The sequence below is a fragment of the Rhinatrema bivittatum genome, chromosome 9 (assembly GCF_901001135.1).
Source record: "Rhinatrema bivittatum chromosome 9, aRhiBiv1.1, whole genome shotgun sequence".
In the NCBI taxonomy this organism is placed as follows: Eukaryota; Metazoa; Chordata; class Amphibia; order Gymnophiona; family Rhinatrematidae; genus Rhinatrema; species Rhinatrema bivittatum.
Genome location: NC_042623.1, coordinates 133,440,435 through 133,457,358, shown reverse-complemented (window position 1 = coordinate 133,457,358; position 16,924 = coordinate 133,440,435). Strand labels below are relative to the sequence as shown.

The 16,924-nt window shown below is 41.7% G+C and overlaps 1 protein-coding gene across 2 annotated transcripts in view; it reads right to left on the bottom strand.

The window, feature by feature from the left end:
• The window catches only part of STAG1 (stromal antigen 1), an 815,655-nt gene that overhangs the window by 124,291 nt on the left and 674,440 nt on the right, over positions 1 to 16,924 (bottom strand). For both annotated transcript variants that reach the window (XM_029617274.1, XM_029617273.1), the window contains 2 exons: positions 1,324 to 1,463; positions 949 to 1,050 (listed from right to left, as the gene is read on the bottom strand). In XM_029617274.1, the coding sequence (XP_029473134.1) occupies positions 949 to 1,050; positions 1,324 to 1,463 (242 nt within the window). The remainder of the gene's footprint in view (positions 1 to 948; positions 1,051 to 1,323; positions 1,464 to 16,924) is intronic.

The following is a 16,924-nucleotide window of genomic DNA, read 5'->3' as shown; positions in this document are numbered from 1 at the left end:
CTGCCTCCTTTTTGTCACGGGAAGCGCAGGGGGAGACTATGTAAAACTCTCTTACCAGACGAGCAAATTCTAACACACAGGCATCTCTCTCTAGAACCCATTGGTCTATTGTGATCATGGCCCACTCTGTAAAAAAGGGCTAATTACCCTCCGACAACCGGAAGAGAAGAATGGAACAGTCTCATTTCAGTGAGAAGATTCAGCTCCCCAGGAGCACTGGCCAGAGCTCTCTTGGGTAGGCTTTGTCCACCCTTTCGGGTCACCTGAGGGGGTTGGTCACCCTTGATTGTGGCTCATACCCACCCTTTCGGGTGGGAATGAGCCACAATCAAGGGTGACCAACCCCCTCAACCAGGGGGGATGTCCCCACCAGGTAGCTAACTTCTCCCTGGAAGAACTCTTCAAAACTTTTTTCTTCTAACTTTTTTTTTTTTAAATATATTCCAGACTGCAGGTTTTACATCTTTGTCATCTGCTGGAGACAGAGTAATACTGAGGGACTGCAGGAGGCACTCTAGGTTAAATAGCAGTCTCAGCAAAGTTTTCTTCTCTGTCTCCATTTGCCGGCAGAAAGGCAAAACCCACGATTCTGGACTGATCTGGGGCAACAACAGGAACTTAGGATCTCCTTCATGACAATGCACATAGGCTATCTAGGTGGTTTAAATTATGCTACTGTGGGTTGAAATTGGGATTAAACAGTTGTCAGAATTATTCAATAAGAAGGCATAGCAGACATTAAAGAAGCACCTTCAGGTTTCTCATTACAGAAAATTATGGATGTCAAGTGAGTGTAAATTTAATAAAACTAATCTTTTCACGTAACTGGGTATTAGTTGATCCATAAGTGATTTCCTAGAATGAATCTTACACTGCAGCTGAAAACATAAGCAATCTTTCCAGTCACAAGGCAAACAACTGACACATAAGTATCCTGTTTTATTTTACCTGCTGAAGGCTGAGAATGAGTGTCTTGGCACACTGAATCTTATCGATTTGCCTGGTTTTACTCAGCGTCTCTTTGATTATATCCCCGTAGTCATTATAGTACTGTAAGAAGCAAAATATAAAAATTTACAGGTTTCAAAAACTACCAAGACTACCAAAAATATTTTTTTTAAAATAATCCAGTTAGCATATAAAAGGCATAACATATGCCTTTTCATTTCTGGATCCATCTTACAAACGAAAATATGTAAAGACATGCAAGATTTATGTCTCTAAAAACATTTTAGAGATTATAAATAGTTTAATATAATAGAAAATAAACCAGTTAATCAGTAATTTTAAGTATCATAAAGCACAGAACACAGCACATCATACCTTCATATAGTGCTTGAAGATGTCTGCAGCTGCATGCATGTCCACGATATCATAGATAATCAGTTTGCTAAAGGCTGCCAGAAGATTCCTCCTTTTGTGTAAGGCCTCAATTTTGTTGGCTTCATCCTCTTCATCTCCCTCTAAAGATAGTGGGAGAGTGTTATGGATACAAGATTTCATCTGATCCTTTAAAAATGCTGTACCAGTGATAAAGTAGGTAAAAATGAGACCTTCAGGTTGCCTTTGTATTCCTGGTTTGCAATTTCCAGCTATCAATTGCACAGTTTACTGATTTAAATCACTTTTGAGCATAGTCTGTAACCGCACAGTTGCTCCAGCTACTGCTGATACCATTAAACAATAACTATTATTGTCTAATGACAGCTGCAGAACACACATCCAGAGTCACAGTAATAAGTTGTATAAAAAATGATTTAATCAGTAAACTAAAGGGTTGGACGTTACAAAGCATCAACATGGAGATTATTTGAAGGTTTCATTTTTTGCAGTGACTTCTGTTCCTAGGAGAACAATTTATTTTTATTTTGAAATGAAATTACAAATAAAAAATATACGCAAATACCAGAAGTCTGAACAGTAAGATTAGTGAGTTAGAATGATTGGCATTATTTATTTATTTAATACTTTTTATATGAGGATATAGCCATTACTGGAATTTCAGAGATGTGGTGGAAGGAGGATAACCACAGTGACAGAATATGAATTATACTGATGTGATAGGACAGATCGAATTGGTGGAGGGTAGCACAATACTGTATATAAAAGATGGCATAGAGTTAAGCATGATAGAAATCCTGCAGGAAACAAAATACATAGGGAAATCCTCGTGGATAGAAATCCCATGTGTGATGGGTAAGACTATAGCAGTGGGTGTGTATTATTGACCACCTGGCCAAAATGAAGAAACAGACTGTGAAATGCTAGCTGAAATTAATAATGCAAATAAATTTGGTGACACAATAATAATGGAAGATTTCAATTACCCCAGTATTGAGTGGATCAGTGTCTCATCAAGACCTGTTAGAAAGGTTAAGTTTTAAATGATTTGCTTCGTGGACCAGCTGGTTCTAGAACCGAAAAGATGGGCAGCTTCTTTAGATCTAGTCCTCAGTGGAATGCACGACCTAGTATGATGGTTACAGTGGTGGGGCTGCTAAGCAATAGTTATCATAAAGTATTCAAATTTGACATAACAACTGGAGGAAAGAAATTAAGTAAAACTGCTACATCAGTATATAATTTTAAAAAGGGAAACTATGATAGAATGAAGAAATAGTTACAAAAATCTAAAAGAAGCAGTCACTAGGGTTACAAGCTTGCATGAGGAATGGATGTTTAAAAATAGTTCAAAGTGAATATATGTCTGAAAAATAAGGAATGAAAAAATATCAAGATGAAAAGCCTCAGAATGTTAAGCATATAAATCACAATTATAGTTTCCTAGACACCCCACATTATCTCCACTAAGTAGAACAAAGCCACAGACTTCATAATAGGCTCTACCAGCATTTTTCTGCTTTCATAGCCTTATGAATAATCATTGGTCAGATTTTTTTTTAAATGTTTCTTTTGCAGATAAAATGAATACTTATCTTGTAGATGATATATATTCACAATATGCAGTTCAGGAAACCCAATACAGTTCCATATTTCGATGTGTAATCTACATCAGAGGGACTAAAGTTTAATATCCCATCTCATCTGAAATAAAACCATACATAAAAGTTTTTTGAGATAATGCACCAAAAGACATTAAGAAAGCCAATCTGTCTTACTCACTATTTCAGATCAACGTTCATGCCTATTCTGGTGACTATTTATTTATTTATTTCCCCAAAAATGACATCAAAGAAGCCATCCAGCATATATACAATCTCGTGAATTGTTAAATGCAGAAAAATCCCATAATAATTATTATATTATATCAGCGAATATCAGTCTATTTCTAGGTTTAATCCTTGTGGTGCTACAGTATTTAAATTAAAAATCCCAAACTGCTCTCTGAAATTAAGCTGCTGCTCATGATCACTTCTCTGTGATAAGGGAGATACATGTTCAAGAACTCCCATCGTAAGTCTTGAAAACAGTGTCCAGCCTCAATAATATGAGCCACTAGGGGAGCTTGAAATTTCTTTGTAGCAATACAGCTTTTGTGTTCTGCAAGACGAATTCTTTCTTTTCGCTTTGTTTTGCCGATATAGGTTATTTTGACATGGGCATGTAATGGAATAGACCATGTAAGAGGAATTGCAGTTCGTTGTGCTATATGTTATTTTTCTTCCTGATAGAAGTTCTATCCTTTCTTTCTCTGTAAGAGTTTGACTGCAAAAACTACAAGAGCCACATGCTGTATATGTCCCTGAGAATAGTAATTGCCAGCTTTTTACATGGCTGCAAAAAGGAACTGACCACAAAGTCCTTGACATTTTTGCCCTGTGTATAAGCAAAGGGCAATTTGTAAACATGGGATAGATCTTCAACACTTCCCAATGTCTAAAAATGATTGCTGCTACTGTTGAGAAAGTGTTAGAATGACAGAGTACACAAATTAGTTCTGAGCTAGCTGTCTCCTTATTGTTCAACAGAAACAGAACATAAAAGTTGTATTGCTACAAAGAAATTTCAAACTCCCCTAGTGGCTCATTGTATTGAGGGTAGACACTGTTTTCAAGATGTACGATGGGGGGGTTCTTGAACATATACCTCCCTTACCATGGGGAGGTGATCGTGAACAATGGTTTTATTACAGAGAGAAATATTGGATTTTTAATTTAAATACCATAGCACCAAATGGATTAAACCTAGAAATAGACTGGTATTCACTGATATAATTTTGGGATTTTTCTGCAATTAACAATTCACAAGATTGTATATATGCTGGATGGCTTCTTTGATGTCATTTCTGGTAGAAAAAAAAATATTTTGTTGCCAGAATAGGCATGAACGCCAAACCAAAATAGCGAGTAAGACAGATTGGCTTTCTTAATGTCTTTTGATCTAAAAAACATTTATGTATGGTTTTATTTCAGATGATATGGGATATTAAAATATAATCCACCTGATATAGATTGCATATCAAAACATGGAACTGTATAGGGGTTCCTGAACTGCTTATTGTAAATATATAGCTTCTACAAGATAAGTATATGTTTTATCTGCAAAAGAAAAAAATATATATATATCTGATTAATTATTATTCATAAAGCTATGAAAGAAGAATAATGCTGTTAGAGTCTATTATAAGGTCTGTGGCTTTTTTTGTTCTGCTTAGTGGAGATTATGTGGGATGTCAAAGAGACTATAATTGTGATTTAATTTTCTGAAAGACTTACATCCTTAACATTATTTAAAGATATCATCTTGGAAGCCTAGATATAAAGGATTCCTTGCATTAAAAAAAAAACTGAAGGCATTAAATGACTGCTAGAGTGGTTTAATAGTGACATAAAGGAGGCAGTTAAAGCTAAAAAGGCATTGTTCAAAAAATGGAAAGCAGACCCAAATGAAGAAAATTGGCAAAGGCATAAGTACTGGCAAGTTAGATGTAAAACAATGGTTAAGACAGGCCATGAAAGAATTTGAGAAAAAGTTCACCAGTGAGGCAAACACTAATGATAAAAGCTTTTTCAAATACATATGAAGCAAATAGCCTGTGAGGAAGTCAGCTGGGCTGCTAGATGACTGAGGAGCAAAGGGTTGCTCAGGGAGGACAAGGAAATAGGAGAAAATTTGAATGAATTATTTGCCTTGGTCTTTATGGAAAAGGATGTTGGGAACATACCCACACCTGAATCATTATTCAGTCGTGGAGATTCTGAGCAACGAAAACAAATATCTTTAACAATGGAGAATGTAATAGATCAGATTGACAAACTAAAGAGTAATAAATCACCGGGACTGGATGGCTTCCACCAAAGAGCTCTAAAAGAACTATAACATGAAATCTCTAACCTGTTACTAGTAATTTGTAACATATCATTTAAAACAGCCACAATTTCTGAAGACTGCAAGGTGGGCAATTTTTTTTTTAACTTTTTATTTATGCTGTTTCAAAAAACATGTCTCAAGATAAACTTGAAAAGAAAAATCACAAGCTGATACTGAAAATAAATGATAAAAGGTACAATATCACAAAAAGTTATACATAATTTTCAGCTCATATCTCAAATCTACAATATGACAAGATCCTAAATCTCAATCTACCAAATGTAATAAAATCCAAAAGAAATAAGGAAACATGGCAGCTAGTTCTAGGGGCTACAAATGTGAATACCGATCCAACACAGCAACAGGGGGATCTAAGCTAGCAAATGTATCAGATAAAACGAAGCAAAGCTGACTAGGCTAAACGCCCCCCCCCCCCCCCCAACACACATATATATTCCCACCATGTTTAACCCAACATTTGCAAGGGAACTTAAGGAAAAACTGTGCACTTAATTGCAACACCCTAGGTCTCAACGGAAGAAATTGTTTCTATTTCCTTTGTGTACATATAACATCAGAAAAGGCCATAACCCTACACTGCAAAAAAAAAAAAAAAAAAAAAAAAAAAAAGGAACCTCAGTATCTAAAATATTTTCTGAGAAGCCAGTCTCTATCAGCATCTATTACCAAGGTAACTAATACTGTAGCATATATGGCCAAAGCAGAATTTGTTTCCAATGTTGCAGTGACATCCAAGGGATTATCAAATATAGGAGAAAGTTCTTGATATTTATCAGCATTACTCTTAGGAGGTAGAAGGTAATAAATCCGAGCAATAGGTGGTAGTGCAGCTTTAGGGATCACAATAACTTGCATCGTGTGTCTTCTAAACATATCTTTAGCAGTTACCATAGGAACACATGGAAAATTATAAAATGCCTCAAAGAGTTCTCCAAGTTCTCCACTTCAGGAGACAAAAAAATATTGTCTTTAACCATTCTGTCCTGGAGAGACTTAGTTTGAGAAACATTAATTTGAAGATCAAAAATCTGTTTATCCATTTCAGCTGTACAATTTTCTAATGCAGAAAAAGATGTACCTAATTAGGGCTGTCATCTTTGCACCTCACTGACTCCAGGCAAACAGCCTGGCAAAGTGGATAGTGCAGTCATCAAAGATGTATTAAAAACAATCATTGAAGGAGAATGGCCTACTAGGCTTGCGTGATTCTTCATCTCGTAACAAGTCATGCCTTGTCCAACTACACAGATCAATCCGGAGGAACTGCTTATGGGATGCCGCCTGAACACATGCTTAGACTGTTTCAATCCTGACCACACTATGGAATTACAACTTAAGCAGAACAGGAGTAAGGCTTCCTTGGGCCCATCTATTTTGCTCTCATTTACACTACACGATCCTACAAGAATCCTCGAAAGCTCATGCCTCAATAAACTGACCTGTAGAGTGCCACCCACCTCGTCATTTTTGCTACATTAGACTAACACTGCTATCCCTTTGAAGAACTACAAGACCCTATGTTTGCTAGAGATTATAGGCTAGACCAACATAGATCTCTGCTTCCATCATCAAGATCACTGGACTGCTGTCATACAAGATCCTAACACAGATGGACAGATCTGGCTTTGCCACACTGACTAACTGAGAGGTCACTTGTAATCAAACACTGGACTATTTGGACATGCACACCCTGCCAGAGCCACCACTGTGTAAGGACAATGCTCTCGGTTCACCAATAACTGAAACTGACGCATAGTCTTTACGAACTACCAGTTGAGCACATGGCACTACAGAGACCATAGTGCAGCAGTGAGTGGTTCCTGTGACTAGACAATTATGTCTCCTAGGGGCAGGATATGCATGTGGCAGAGGGCACTCTAGTCGCATGGAATATTCAGATTCTGCGCTAGCCATTCTCTTGGTTTTTGTTCCTGTCTTATCCTTTCTGCTTGTGCAGCTCCTGCCTAAGATGGTACTGAGGAGCATAATAAAAGTTGGTTAATATCTGCTGGCTCCACCTAATTTTCTACATCCTTGATTCAAGGTGTCGAATTGTTGGCAGATGCTTTGATAAAATCTGGCTACTGACATGACCTTGGTTGGCTCCCTGTGCTGTTTCCATACGCTTAAAGGAGAGCTTCAAGCTGAATTTACTTGTACCAGAAACACAGGTACAAAGCACATCACTGCTGGGCTCAAATTGCTTTTGGTGAAATCTCGATACAAAAGCCACACAAAAAGATTACTTGTGTGCAATACTAGTCACCACATCTCAAAAAGATATAGTTGTACTAGAAAAGGTTCAGATAAGGGCAACCAAAATAATAAAGGAGATGGAATGGCTTCCCTATGAAGAAAGGCTAAAAGGGTTAGGGCTGTTCAGCTTGGAGAAAAGATGGCTGAGGGGGGGAGATATAATAGAGTTCTATAAAATCATGAGAGAACAAGAACGGGTAAATGTGAACCATTTACTCTTTCTGATAATACAAGGACATGGGGGCACTCCATGAAGTTAGCAAATGGAGAAATTACTTACCTGATAATTTTGTTTTCCTTAGTGTAGACAGATGGACTCAAGACCAATGGGTATTGTGCTCTTCTGCTAGCAGTTGGGAGATGGAGTCAAATTTCAAAGCTGATGTCACTCTAGATATACCCCTGCAGTAACTTCAGCTCTTCAGTATTCTCTTCGAAAAGCCATTGTGGATATATCTTTGCTTAAATAACTTGATTAAACTTGAGTAAAACTTGAACTGGTTCAACTAATTTCCAAACTGGAGACCGCCAGTGCACTCAACCAATTAACGCCGACACTGGACAAACTGTGGGTGTCTTGAACTAGGAGTAGGCCGCGGCTTACCCGTATTTGCTTAGTCTCGAGGTTTGTTATCCGAGGCTCTCCTTTTCTGGGGCAGCTGTGGGCGGGATGCTGAGTCCATCTGTCTACACTAAGGAAAACAAAATTATCAGGTAAGTAATTTCTCCATTTCCTAGCGTGTAGCCAGATGGACTCAGGACCAATGGGATATACAAAAGCTACTCCCGGACAGGGCAGGAGGCTGCCCGTGGCCCACTTAATACTGCCCATGCGAAGGCCGCGTCTTCCTGGGCCTGAACATCCAGGCGGTAGAACCTGGAGAAGGTGTGTATGGAGGACCATGTCGCCGCCCAACAGATCTTGGCGGGCAACAGCAACTTGGTTTCTGCCCAGGAGACTGCCTGGGCCCTCATAGAATGAGCCTTAACCTGTAGAGGTAAGGGCTTTCCTGCCTCTATGTAGGCTGCCTTGATTACTTCTTTGATCCAGCAGGCTATGGTCACCCGCAAGACCGCTTCTCCTTGTTTCTTCCCACTATGAAGAACGAACAAGCGATCCGTTTTGCGCACTGGTTCCAATCTGTCCAGGTATCGCACCAGGAGTCTGCCGACATTCAGGTGGCGAAGAAGGCATGAGTCTTCCGAGTCCTTATTTTCGTCCGGAGCTGGTAGAGAGATGGTTTGGTTCAAGTGAAACTCGGAAGCCACTTTCGGAAGGAAGGAGGGGACAATGCACAGTTGTATAGTTCCAGATGTGAACCTAAGGAACGGTTCCCGACAGGTTAGAGCCTGTAGTTCAGAGATGCGACGAGCTGAACATATTGCAACCAGGAATGCCGTTTTCAATGTTAAGAGGCGTAGTGACAGACTGCGTGTTGGTTTGAAGGAAGCCCCAGCTAGGAAGTCTAATATTACATTGAGATTCCATAGAGGCACCGGCCACTTTAGGGGTGGTCAGATTATTAAACCCCTTTCAGGAAGCGGGACAAGTCCGGATGGGTTGATAACCGGATACTGTCCACTTCTGCTCTGAAGCAAGCCAGTGCGACTACTTGGACCTTGAGGGAGTTGAGTGACAACCCCTTCTTCATACCGTCCTGTAGGAACTCCAGAATCATGGGAATCTTGGCTGTCCATGGGAGAATTCCGCGGTCCTCACACCAGGCTTCGAATACTCTCCAGATCCGTATGTATGACAGGGATGTGAAGAACTTGCGTGCTCGGAACAGGGTGTCAATCACGGCCTTTGAGTAATCGCACTTCTTCAGGCGAGTCCTCTCAAGAGAGAGAATCGAGCCGGATCTTCGTGGAGAATCGGGCCCCACCAGAGAAGGTCCCTGTGTGGAAGAAGGCACAGAGGGTTCCCCGCAAGGAGTCTTTGCATGTCTGCATACTATGGTAGTCTTGGCCAATCTGGGGCCACTAGTAGAACTAATCCCATATGATGTTCTAATCTTGTGGATGATCCGGCCCAGTAGTGGCCATGGGGGGTGGGGGTGGGGAGGCGTACAGTAAGTCTTCCAAAGGGACAGAGACAGGATGGAGGTGGTCCAGAGAAGGGCGACCAAAAAGGTGGATGGTCTTCATAAAATGACTTATGAGGAGAGATTGAAGAACCTAAATATGTACACCCTAGAGGAGAGAAGGAGCAGGGGTGATATGATATAGACTTTTAGGTACTTGAAAGGTTTTAATGATCCATGGTCAACAACAAACCTTTTCAGTTGGAAAAAAATCAGTAGAACAAGGGGACACGATTTGAAGCTCCAAGGAGGAAGACTCAGAACCAATGTCAGGAAGTATTTCTTCACGGAGAGGGTGGTGGATGCCTGGAATGCCCTTCCGGAGGAAGTGGTGAAGACAAACTGTGAAGGATTTCAAAGGGGCATGGGATAAACACTGTGGATCCATAAAGGCTAGAGGATGGGAATGAAGAGAAGAGCCATGGGGGTGGAGTACTGGAATGGAGGCTACTACCTGATGATTACTACCCTTACTCAATAAACCTTTGCAACTCCAACATTGCTCTCTGCTTCATTAGCAAGGGGAAATGTGGAAAAGGGGATTTGCATTCAGATAACAACCAATAAGGACTGAACTTCACAATCTGGGTAAACAATGAAGCATGGGGGTAGCTTGCTTATTATGGCGGTTACTACCCTAAACCAGTTAAGCCTGATATCACTTTGAATGCATATACAGAGTCGCTCTCTGCTTCTACGGCAGGGGGAAATGTGAAAAACAGGATTTGCATTCAGACAACCACCAAGGACTGAACTTCACAATCTGGGTAAACAAATAAGAGTGGGGGCAGCTTGCTTAATATGGCGGTTACTACTCTAAACCAGGGGACCCCAACCACCGGTCCGCGGACCAGGACCGTTGGGGGTTTTTTGCCAGTTCGCGGCGGCGCCGCCAAGCACCGGCAGGTGTGTCGTGCGCTCCTGGTCTCTCCCGCTGCTGTTGCCGCCGGGCTATCAGCACGTTCAAGCCCAGTGGGAATGGCAGCGGTGCTAGAAGCTGTGGCACCCGCGGCTGGCCTATTCTTCTTCCCGCGCCTGCCCCCCCCCCCATGACCCGGAACAGGAAGTGATATGCGGTGCGCGCGAAGGAGAAAGAGCCGTGCCGCGTGATAAAGTAGCAGCGGCGGCTGCAGCATCGGCCCACGAGCAATTGAAGCAGCTGGTAATCGAGAAAGGAGTCAGCAGCATGAGCCTCCCGCGGCCGATGGGATTCTTCTTTCTTGGCCTGCGGGGGCTGCTGCAGCTACCATTTGTGCTCGGGGGGTGGGGGGGGGGAGGGGGGAGAGGAAGTGAGTGAGAGAAAGAGAGAGAAGCAGCCAGCCAGTGTGTGATTGAGAGAAATTGGTCAGAGAGCTGATGTGTGTGTGTGTATGTTTGTGCGTATGTGAGAGACAATGAAAGTGACTGCTCAGGGAGATGACTGATGTGTATGTTAGAGTGTGAGACATTAGTCAGGGAGGTGACTGATATGTGTGTGTGTGTGTGTGTGTGTGTGTGTGAGAGAGAAAAAGCATGGAAGTGAGAAGTCTGGGTATGTGAGAAAGCATGGGCGTAAGAAGCCTGGTGTTGTGTGTGTGTGGGGGGGTGTGTGTGTGTGAAAGAAAGCATGGGAGTGAGAAACCTGGGTGAGTGTGCATGCATGAAAGAGACTGGTTGGTAAGGTGACGGTGTGTGTGAGAGAAAAAGACTGATGTGTGTGAATGTGAGAGAATGTGATTCAGGGAATGAGAAGCCTGTGCACGTGGAGAGTGAGCATGGAAATGAGAGAGACTGGTGTGTATGTAACAGAGAGAAAGTGATTATGGGAATGAGAAGCCTGTGCATGTGAAGAGAGTGAGCATGGGAGTGAGAAACCTGGGTGTGTGAGAGACACAGCATGGGAGGGAGAATCCTGTATATCTGAAAGAGAACATGGGAGTGGGAAGCCTGTGTGTGTGTGTATGCATGAGAGAGATCCGGTGACTGGTGTGTGTTTGTATGTGTGTGTGAGAGAGAAAGAAAGTGATTATGGGAATGAGAAGCCTGTGTATGTGAAGAGTAAGCATGGGAGTGAGAAATCTGGGTGTGTGTAAGACACAGCATGGGAGGGAGAAGCCTGTATATCTGAAAGAGAACATGGGAGTGGGAAGCCTTTGTGTGTGTGTGTGTGAGAGAGAGAGTGAGAAAGAAAGTGATTATGGGAATGAGAAGCCTGTGCATGTGGAGAGAAGAAGCATGGGAGTGAGAGACTGGTGAGTGTGTGTGTGTGTGAGAGAGAGACAGAGAAAGTGATTATGAGAGTGAGAAGCCCATATATGTAAGTAGAACACGGGAGTGGGAAGCCTGTGTGTATGTATGGCATGAGAGAAACTGTTCAGGAAGGTGACTGGTGTGTGTGTGCCAAAGACTGTTTGGGAGATGATTGGTGTGTGAGAGACAGAAACTGGTCATGGGGGCATGACTGGTATGGTGTGTGTGAGAGACATGGGCACTAAGGAAGAGGACCATAAGTATAGAGCTTAGCTTCTACTGCTGCTTCTGGTGCGTGCCACGGCCTGCATGGAAGGGAAGTAGGAGAGCTGCTGGAGGGGGTAAGTAAAAGGTGGCTTTTTAAGTTTATTTTTCTTGATTGACTGCCATTTTAATTGTCTGATGTCTGCTTTTTTTGAAATATTTTATTGGTGTTTGGAGAATGTTTAATAGTTTTTATGAGTTTTTAATTGTTGGATGTTATTCTGTTCATAGCTGTTTTGAAACATTTATTCTGCTTATTAGTATAGTTTTACAATTATTTCTGTGTGGGGATCTATAGCTGCTTGCTAGTTCTGTTTTCCTAATAAGAGGTGTATTGGTTTTTAGGACCTGATTTAATATTTGTAGTGTTGCCTTTTCATAGATAGGGTTGCTCCTGTTTGAGTGTATTCCATAATACAGGTGTAACTGTGTGCGGATTAGTTTATGTGCATTACTACAGATCCTGGGAGTATGTTAGGTCGGTTCTGTGTCTGTTACCTAGATGAGATATTTTACTAGCATGTAAGCGTTTGTATTGGTCTTATTTGTTGTGTTTTCTCAAGAGGACATGCATTGGTGGTAAACTGCTGTCTTTTCATAAGTAAGGCTATTGAGCCTGGAAGTAGGAGTTTGGAGTTGCTGTTACTGAGATGATACCAGAACATCATTTTTGTAGGGTGAGTTGAATGTCATAGTTCTGCTTTACATCCATTATTGTGGGTCAGGGGGGTTCCCGTGGATGCAAACTGTACTTTTATATCTAGCCCCGTGACGATCATGGGTCAGTGTTTCATGCATGTGAGAACCTATGGTGAGTTGAGTCACATTCACATTATAAATGTCATAATTAGGAGAGGAGAAGGAGTTTGGCTGAGAACAACGCATTCCGGGGGTAAGGGCACTTCCTGGCCCCGACGGCTGCTGCCTAACCACGCCCTCCTTACCTTGTGACGTTGACCGGAGGCTTCTTTAAAATTGAAGAGCTGCTTGCTGAACTTTGAGAGGAGAAGGAGTTTGGCTGAGAACAACGCATTCCGGGGGTAAGGGCACTTCCTGGCCCCGACGGCTGCTGCCTAACCACGCCCTCCTTACCTTGTGACGTTGACCGGAGGCTTCTTTAAAATTGAAGAGCTGCTTGCTGAACTTTGAGAGGAGAAGGAGTTTGGCTGAGAACAACGCATTCCGGGGGTAAGGGAACTTCCTGGCCCCGACGGCTGCTGCCTAACCACGCCCTCCTTACCTTGTGACGTTGACCGGAGGCTTCTTTATCACTTCACTCTACTGCGGCGCATCGCGTCCGCCGGCGCGTTGCCTAAGCCGCGCGCGCCCAAGGGGCGCTCGCGACTTAGTTGCAGACTTTGGTGCTGATTTGACCTTCTTCTCCTCTTCACAAAGGGTCGTTTCGAATATTAAAAGGAGGATACGCGGAGGTAAGCCCACATCCATTATTACCTATTATCATGCCACATACGAAGCGGAAAGGACGCCTGAGGACGGAGTCCTCTACAACCGCCTCAGGTATCCCTGCTCAGTTGAAGATTGAGGGCTTTTTCTCCCCGGTAACAACCTCTACACCTGGAGGGGGGTCCGCTGAGGGGAAAGGCGAGGAACATAGCCTTTCCCCACTGGACAATCAGACATCGTTGAGCCCAGGTGCTCCTGTGACACCCTTACCTCCAAACCCAGGAGAGAACCAGGACTTTCTTCAGAAGAATCAGTTAAGAGATCTGAAGATTCTGAATGTAGAGGGAGGCTCTGGGGAAACAACTGGAGTGTCTTTACATGGACATAAAGACTTGTCGAAAGATCTAGAGAGGAAGGATGAAGCGACTAGTGAAATGCTTTTGATTTCACAGGCTAGTCGAATGGGGTTGGTGAATGTGGATCTCTTACTGCCCAAATTGGATAATTCATAACCCTTGACTCAATATGGCAAGCAATTGTGACCCTAGAAAAATCTGTTTCTATGTTAGCCGGGTCATTGAATAAATCACAAAATGTGGTACAAGAGTTAGAACCTAGGGTAAAAATACAAGAAGAACATACTAAAGATATAGAGAATAAAATATCCGTAATCCAAGAGGTACAAACTACATTTATACAATCTGAAAATATGTTGAAGAGGAGGTTAGAAAATGTAGAAAATAAATTAAGATATTTAAATCTGAGAGTCCTTAACTTCCCAAGTGTGAAGTTAATTTCACCAAAGGAACAGTTTAGAAAATATCTTAAAGATATTCTAATGGTGCCTCAAGGAAATATCTTAGATATATCAAAAATTTATTTTATTCCCTCAAAGAAAAGTGGAGGTGAGATGAGTTTAGGAGATCGTAATGTTAATTTAGAAACAGATCTTACCGCATATTTAGAAACTCCATCTGAGGAGCAATTAGAACAGAGAGGAACATTACTGGTATCTTTTACCCACTCAGCAGATAGAGATTTGGTCCTTACGACCTTTTTGAAAAATCGTGAAAAGTTGTACTACGGACAAAAACTCTGGATGTATCCAGATTTAGTGAAAGATACCCAGGCTCGCAGGAAGATATTTGTGGGACTTGCTAAGGAAGCTAGAGAAATAGGGGCTCAGGTCAATATCAGATACCCCTGTAAATGCTTGATGAGACATAGAGGAAATAGGTATATCTTTTATGATCCTCAGGATATGAAAAACTATTTGGAGAAAAGTAAATTAGAGGCCCAATCACCAATTAAGTCAGGAGAAGTACAAGTAAATTGAGGTTGTTGTTTTCCTCCTTATAAGTCTACCCTATTACCTTGAATTATGTGTTCTTAATAATAGTGAAATAGACCCTTTTTTCTTTCTTTATACGTTTATGAAGCAGTATTACAAGGTTTATTGTATTATTTGCTTACTTTTGGAAATTGTATTTGAATGTGTAAATTCAATTGTATAAACCACTTGCTTCATTTGTAAGATTGAAAAAAATTGATAAATAAAGAATTAAAAAAAAAAAAAAATCAAAGAACTATCAAACCCATAACAAAATTACTGTTAGCAACATTTTTATGGGATGAGCAGCTTTCATGATAATTCAGACAGTGCTTCTTGAACATGCTTTGCTTTCGGACTTGGCCATAGACGCAGTCCTATGCTTTTTCTCTAATGTCTGCATATCAGTACTCCAGACTGTAAAGGTCATTTGTCATCTGAATCCAATTCCCCTTTTTGCACCCATCGTCGACGTGCAGAGCAATGCTGCAGTTACTTCAAAAGTATCAAGGCTAACTGATTAAGGATAGTAATCTCCATGGTTTCTGTTAAGGGTATTAACTGCCGCTTCATATAGATTACTCCCATGAACCCTTTTCTTCATTTCCAACCTCTAGCCTTTAGGGATCTGCAGTGTTTATCCCATGCCCTTTTCAATTTGTTTACAGTTTTCATTCTTACCACCTCTTCTGGAAGGGCATTCCAGGAATCCACCAACCTCTCCGTGAAAAAATATTTCCTGATCTTGGCTCTGTGTCGTCCCCCCTGGAGTTTCATTTCCAATGGAAAAGGTTCAAAATGTCTGCATCATTAAATCTTTGCAGGTATCTGAAGGTCAGTATCATACCTGCTCTGCACCTCCTTTCCTCCTTGGTAAATGTGTTTAGATCCTTCAGCCTCTCCTGATAAGTCTTCAGATACAGACCCCACACCATTTTGGTAGCACTTCTCTGGACTGCCTCCATCTTGTTTCCATCCTTTTATAGATATGGGCTCCAGAACGGAACGCAGTACTCCAGGTGAGGCTTCACCAAGGACCTGTACAAGGGCATTATCACCTTCTTTTTCCTGCTGGTTATTCCTCTTTCTATGCAGTCAAGCATTTTTTGGCTTTAGCTATTGCTTTGGCATCTTCAGATCACCAGACACTATCACCCTAAGGTCCTTCTCCCAGTCTGTGCACATTAGTCTTTCACTCCCCATCACTTACAACTCTTTTGGATTACTGCTCCCAGATGCATGACTGCACTTCTTGGCACTGAATCCCAGCTGCCAAATCTTTGACCACACTCTTCAAGCTTTCTTAAATCACTTTTCATTCCCTCTACTCTTTCGGAAGCATCCACTCTTGCACAACTCAGTATCATCTGTAAGCAGACAAACTTTACCTTCTATCTCTTCCACAATGTCACTTACAAAGATATTGATCAGAGCTTGTCCCAAAACCGATCCTTGAGGCATTCCACTTAACACCATTCTCTCTTCAGAGCAGATTCTATTTACCATTACACGCTGTCTCCTGTCAGTCAACCAGTTTGTAATCTACCCCACTACCATGGCGCCCACTCCAAAGCTTCTCATTTTATATCTGGAGAACTGTGCTCAGTTCTGGAGACCGTATCTCCGAAGAGACAGAGACAGGATGGAGGCGGTCCAGAGAAGGGCGACCAAAAAGGTGGATGGTCTTCATCGAATGATTTATGAGGAGAGATTGAAGAATCTAAATATGTATACCCTGGAGGAAAGGAGGAGCAGGGGTGACATGATACAGACTTTCAGATACTTGAAAGGTTTTAATGATCCAAAGTCAATGACAAACCTTTTCCGTTGGAAAAAATCAGCAGAACCAGTGGTCATGATTTAAAACTCCAGGGAGGAAGACTCAGAACCAATGTCAGGAAGTATTTCTTCACGGAGAGGGTGGTGGATGCCTGGAACGCCCTTCTGGAGGAAGTGAAGACCAAAACTGTGAAGGATTTCAAAGGGGCGTGGGATAAACACTGTGGATTCATAAAGTCTAGAGGATGTGAATGAAGAGAAGAGGCATGGGGGTGGCTTGTGGTAA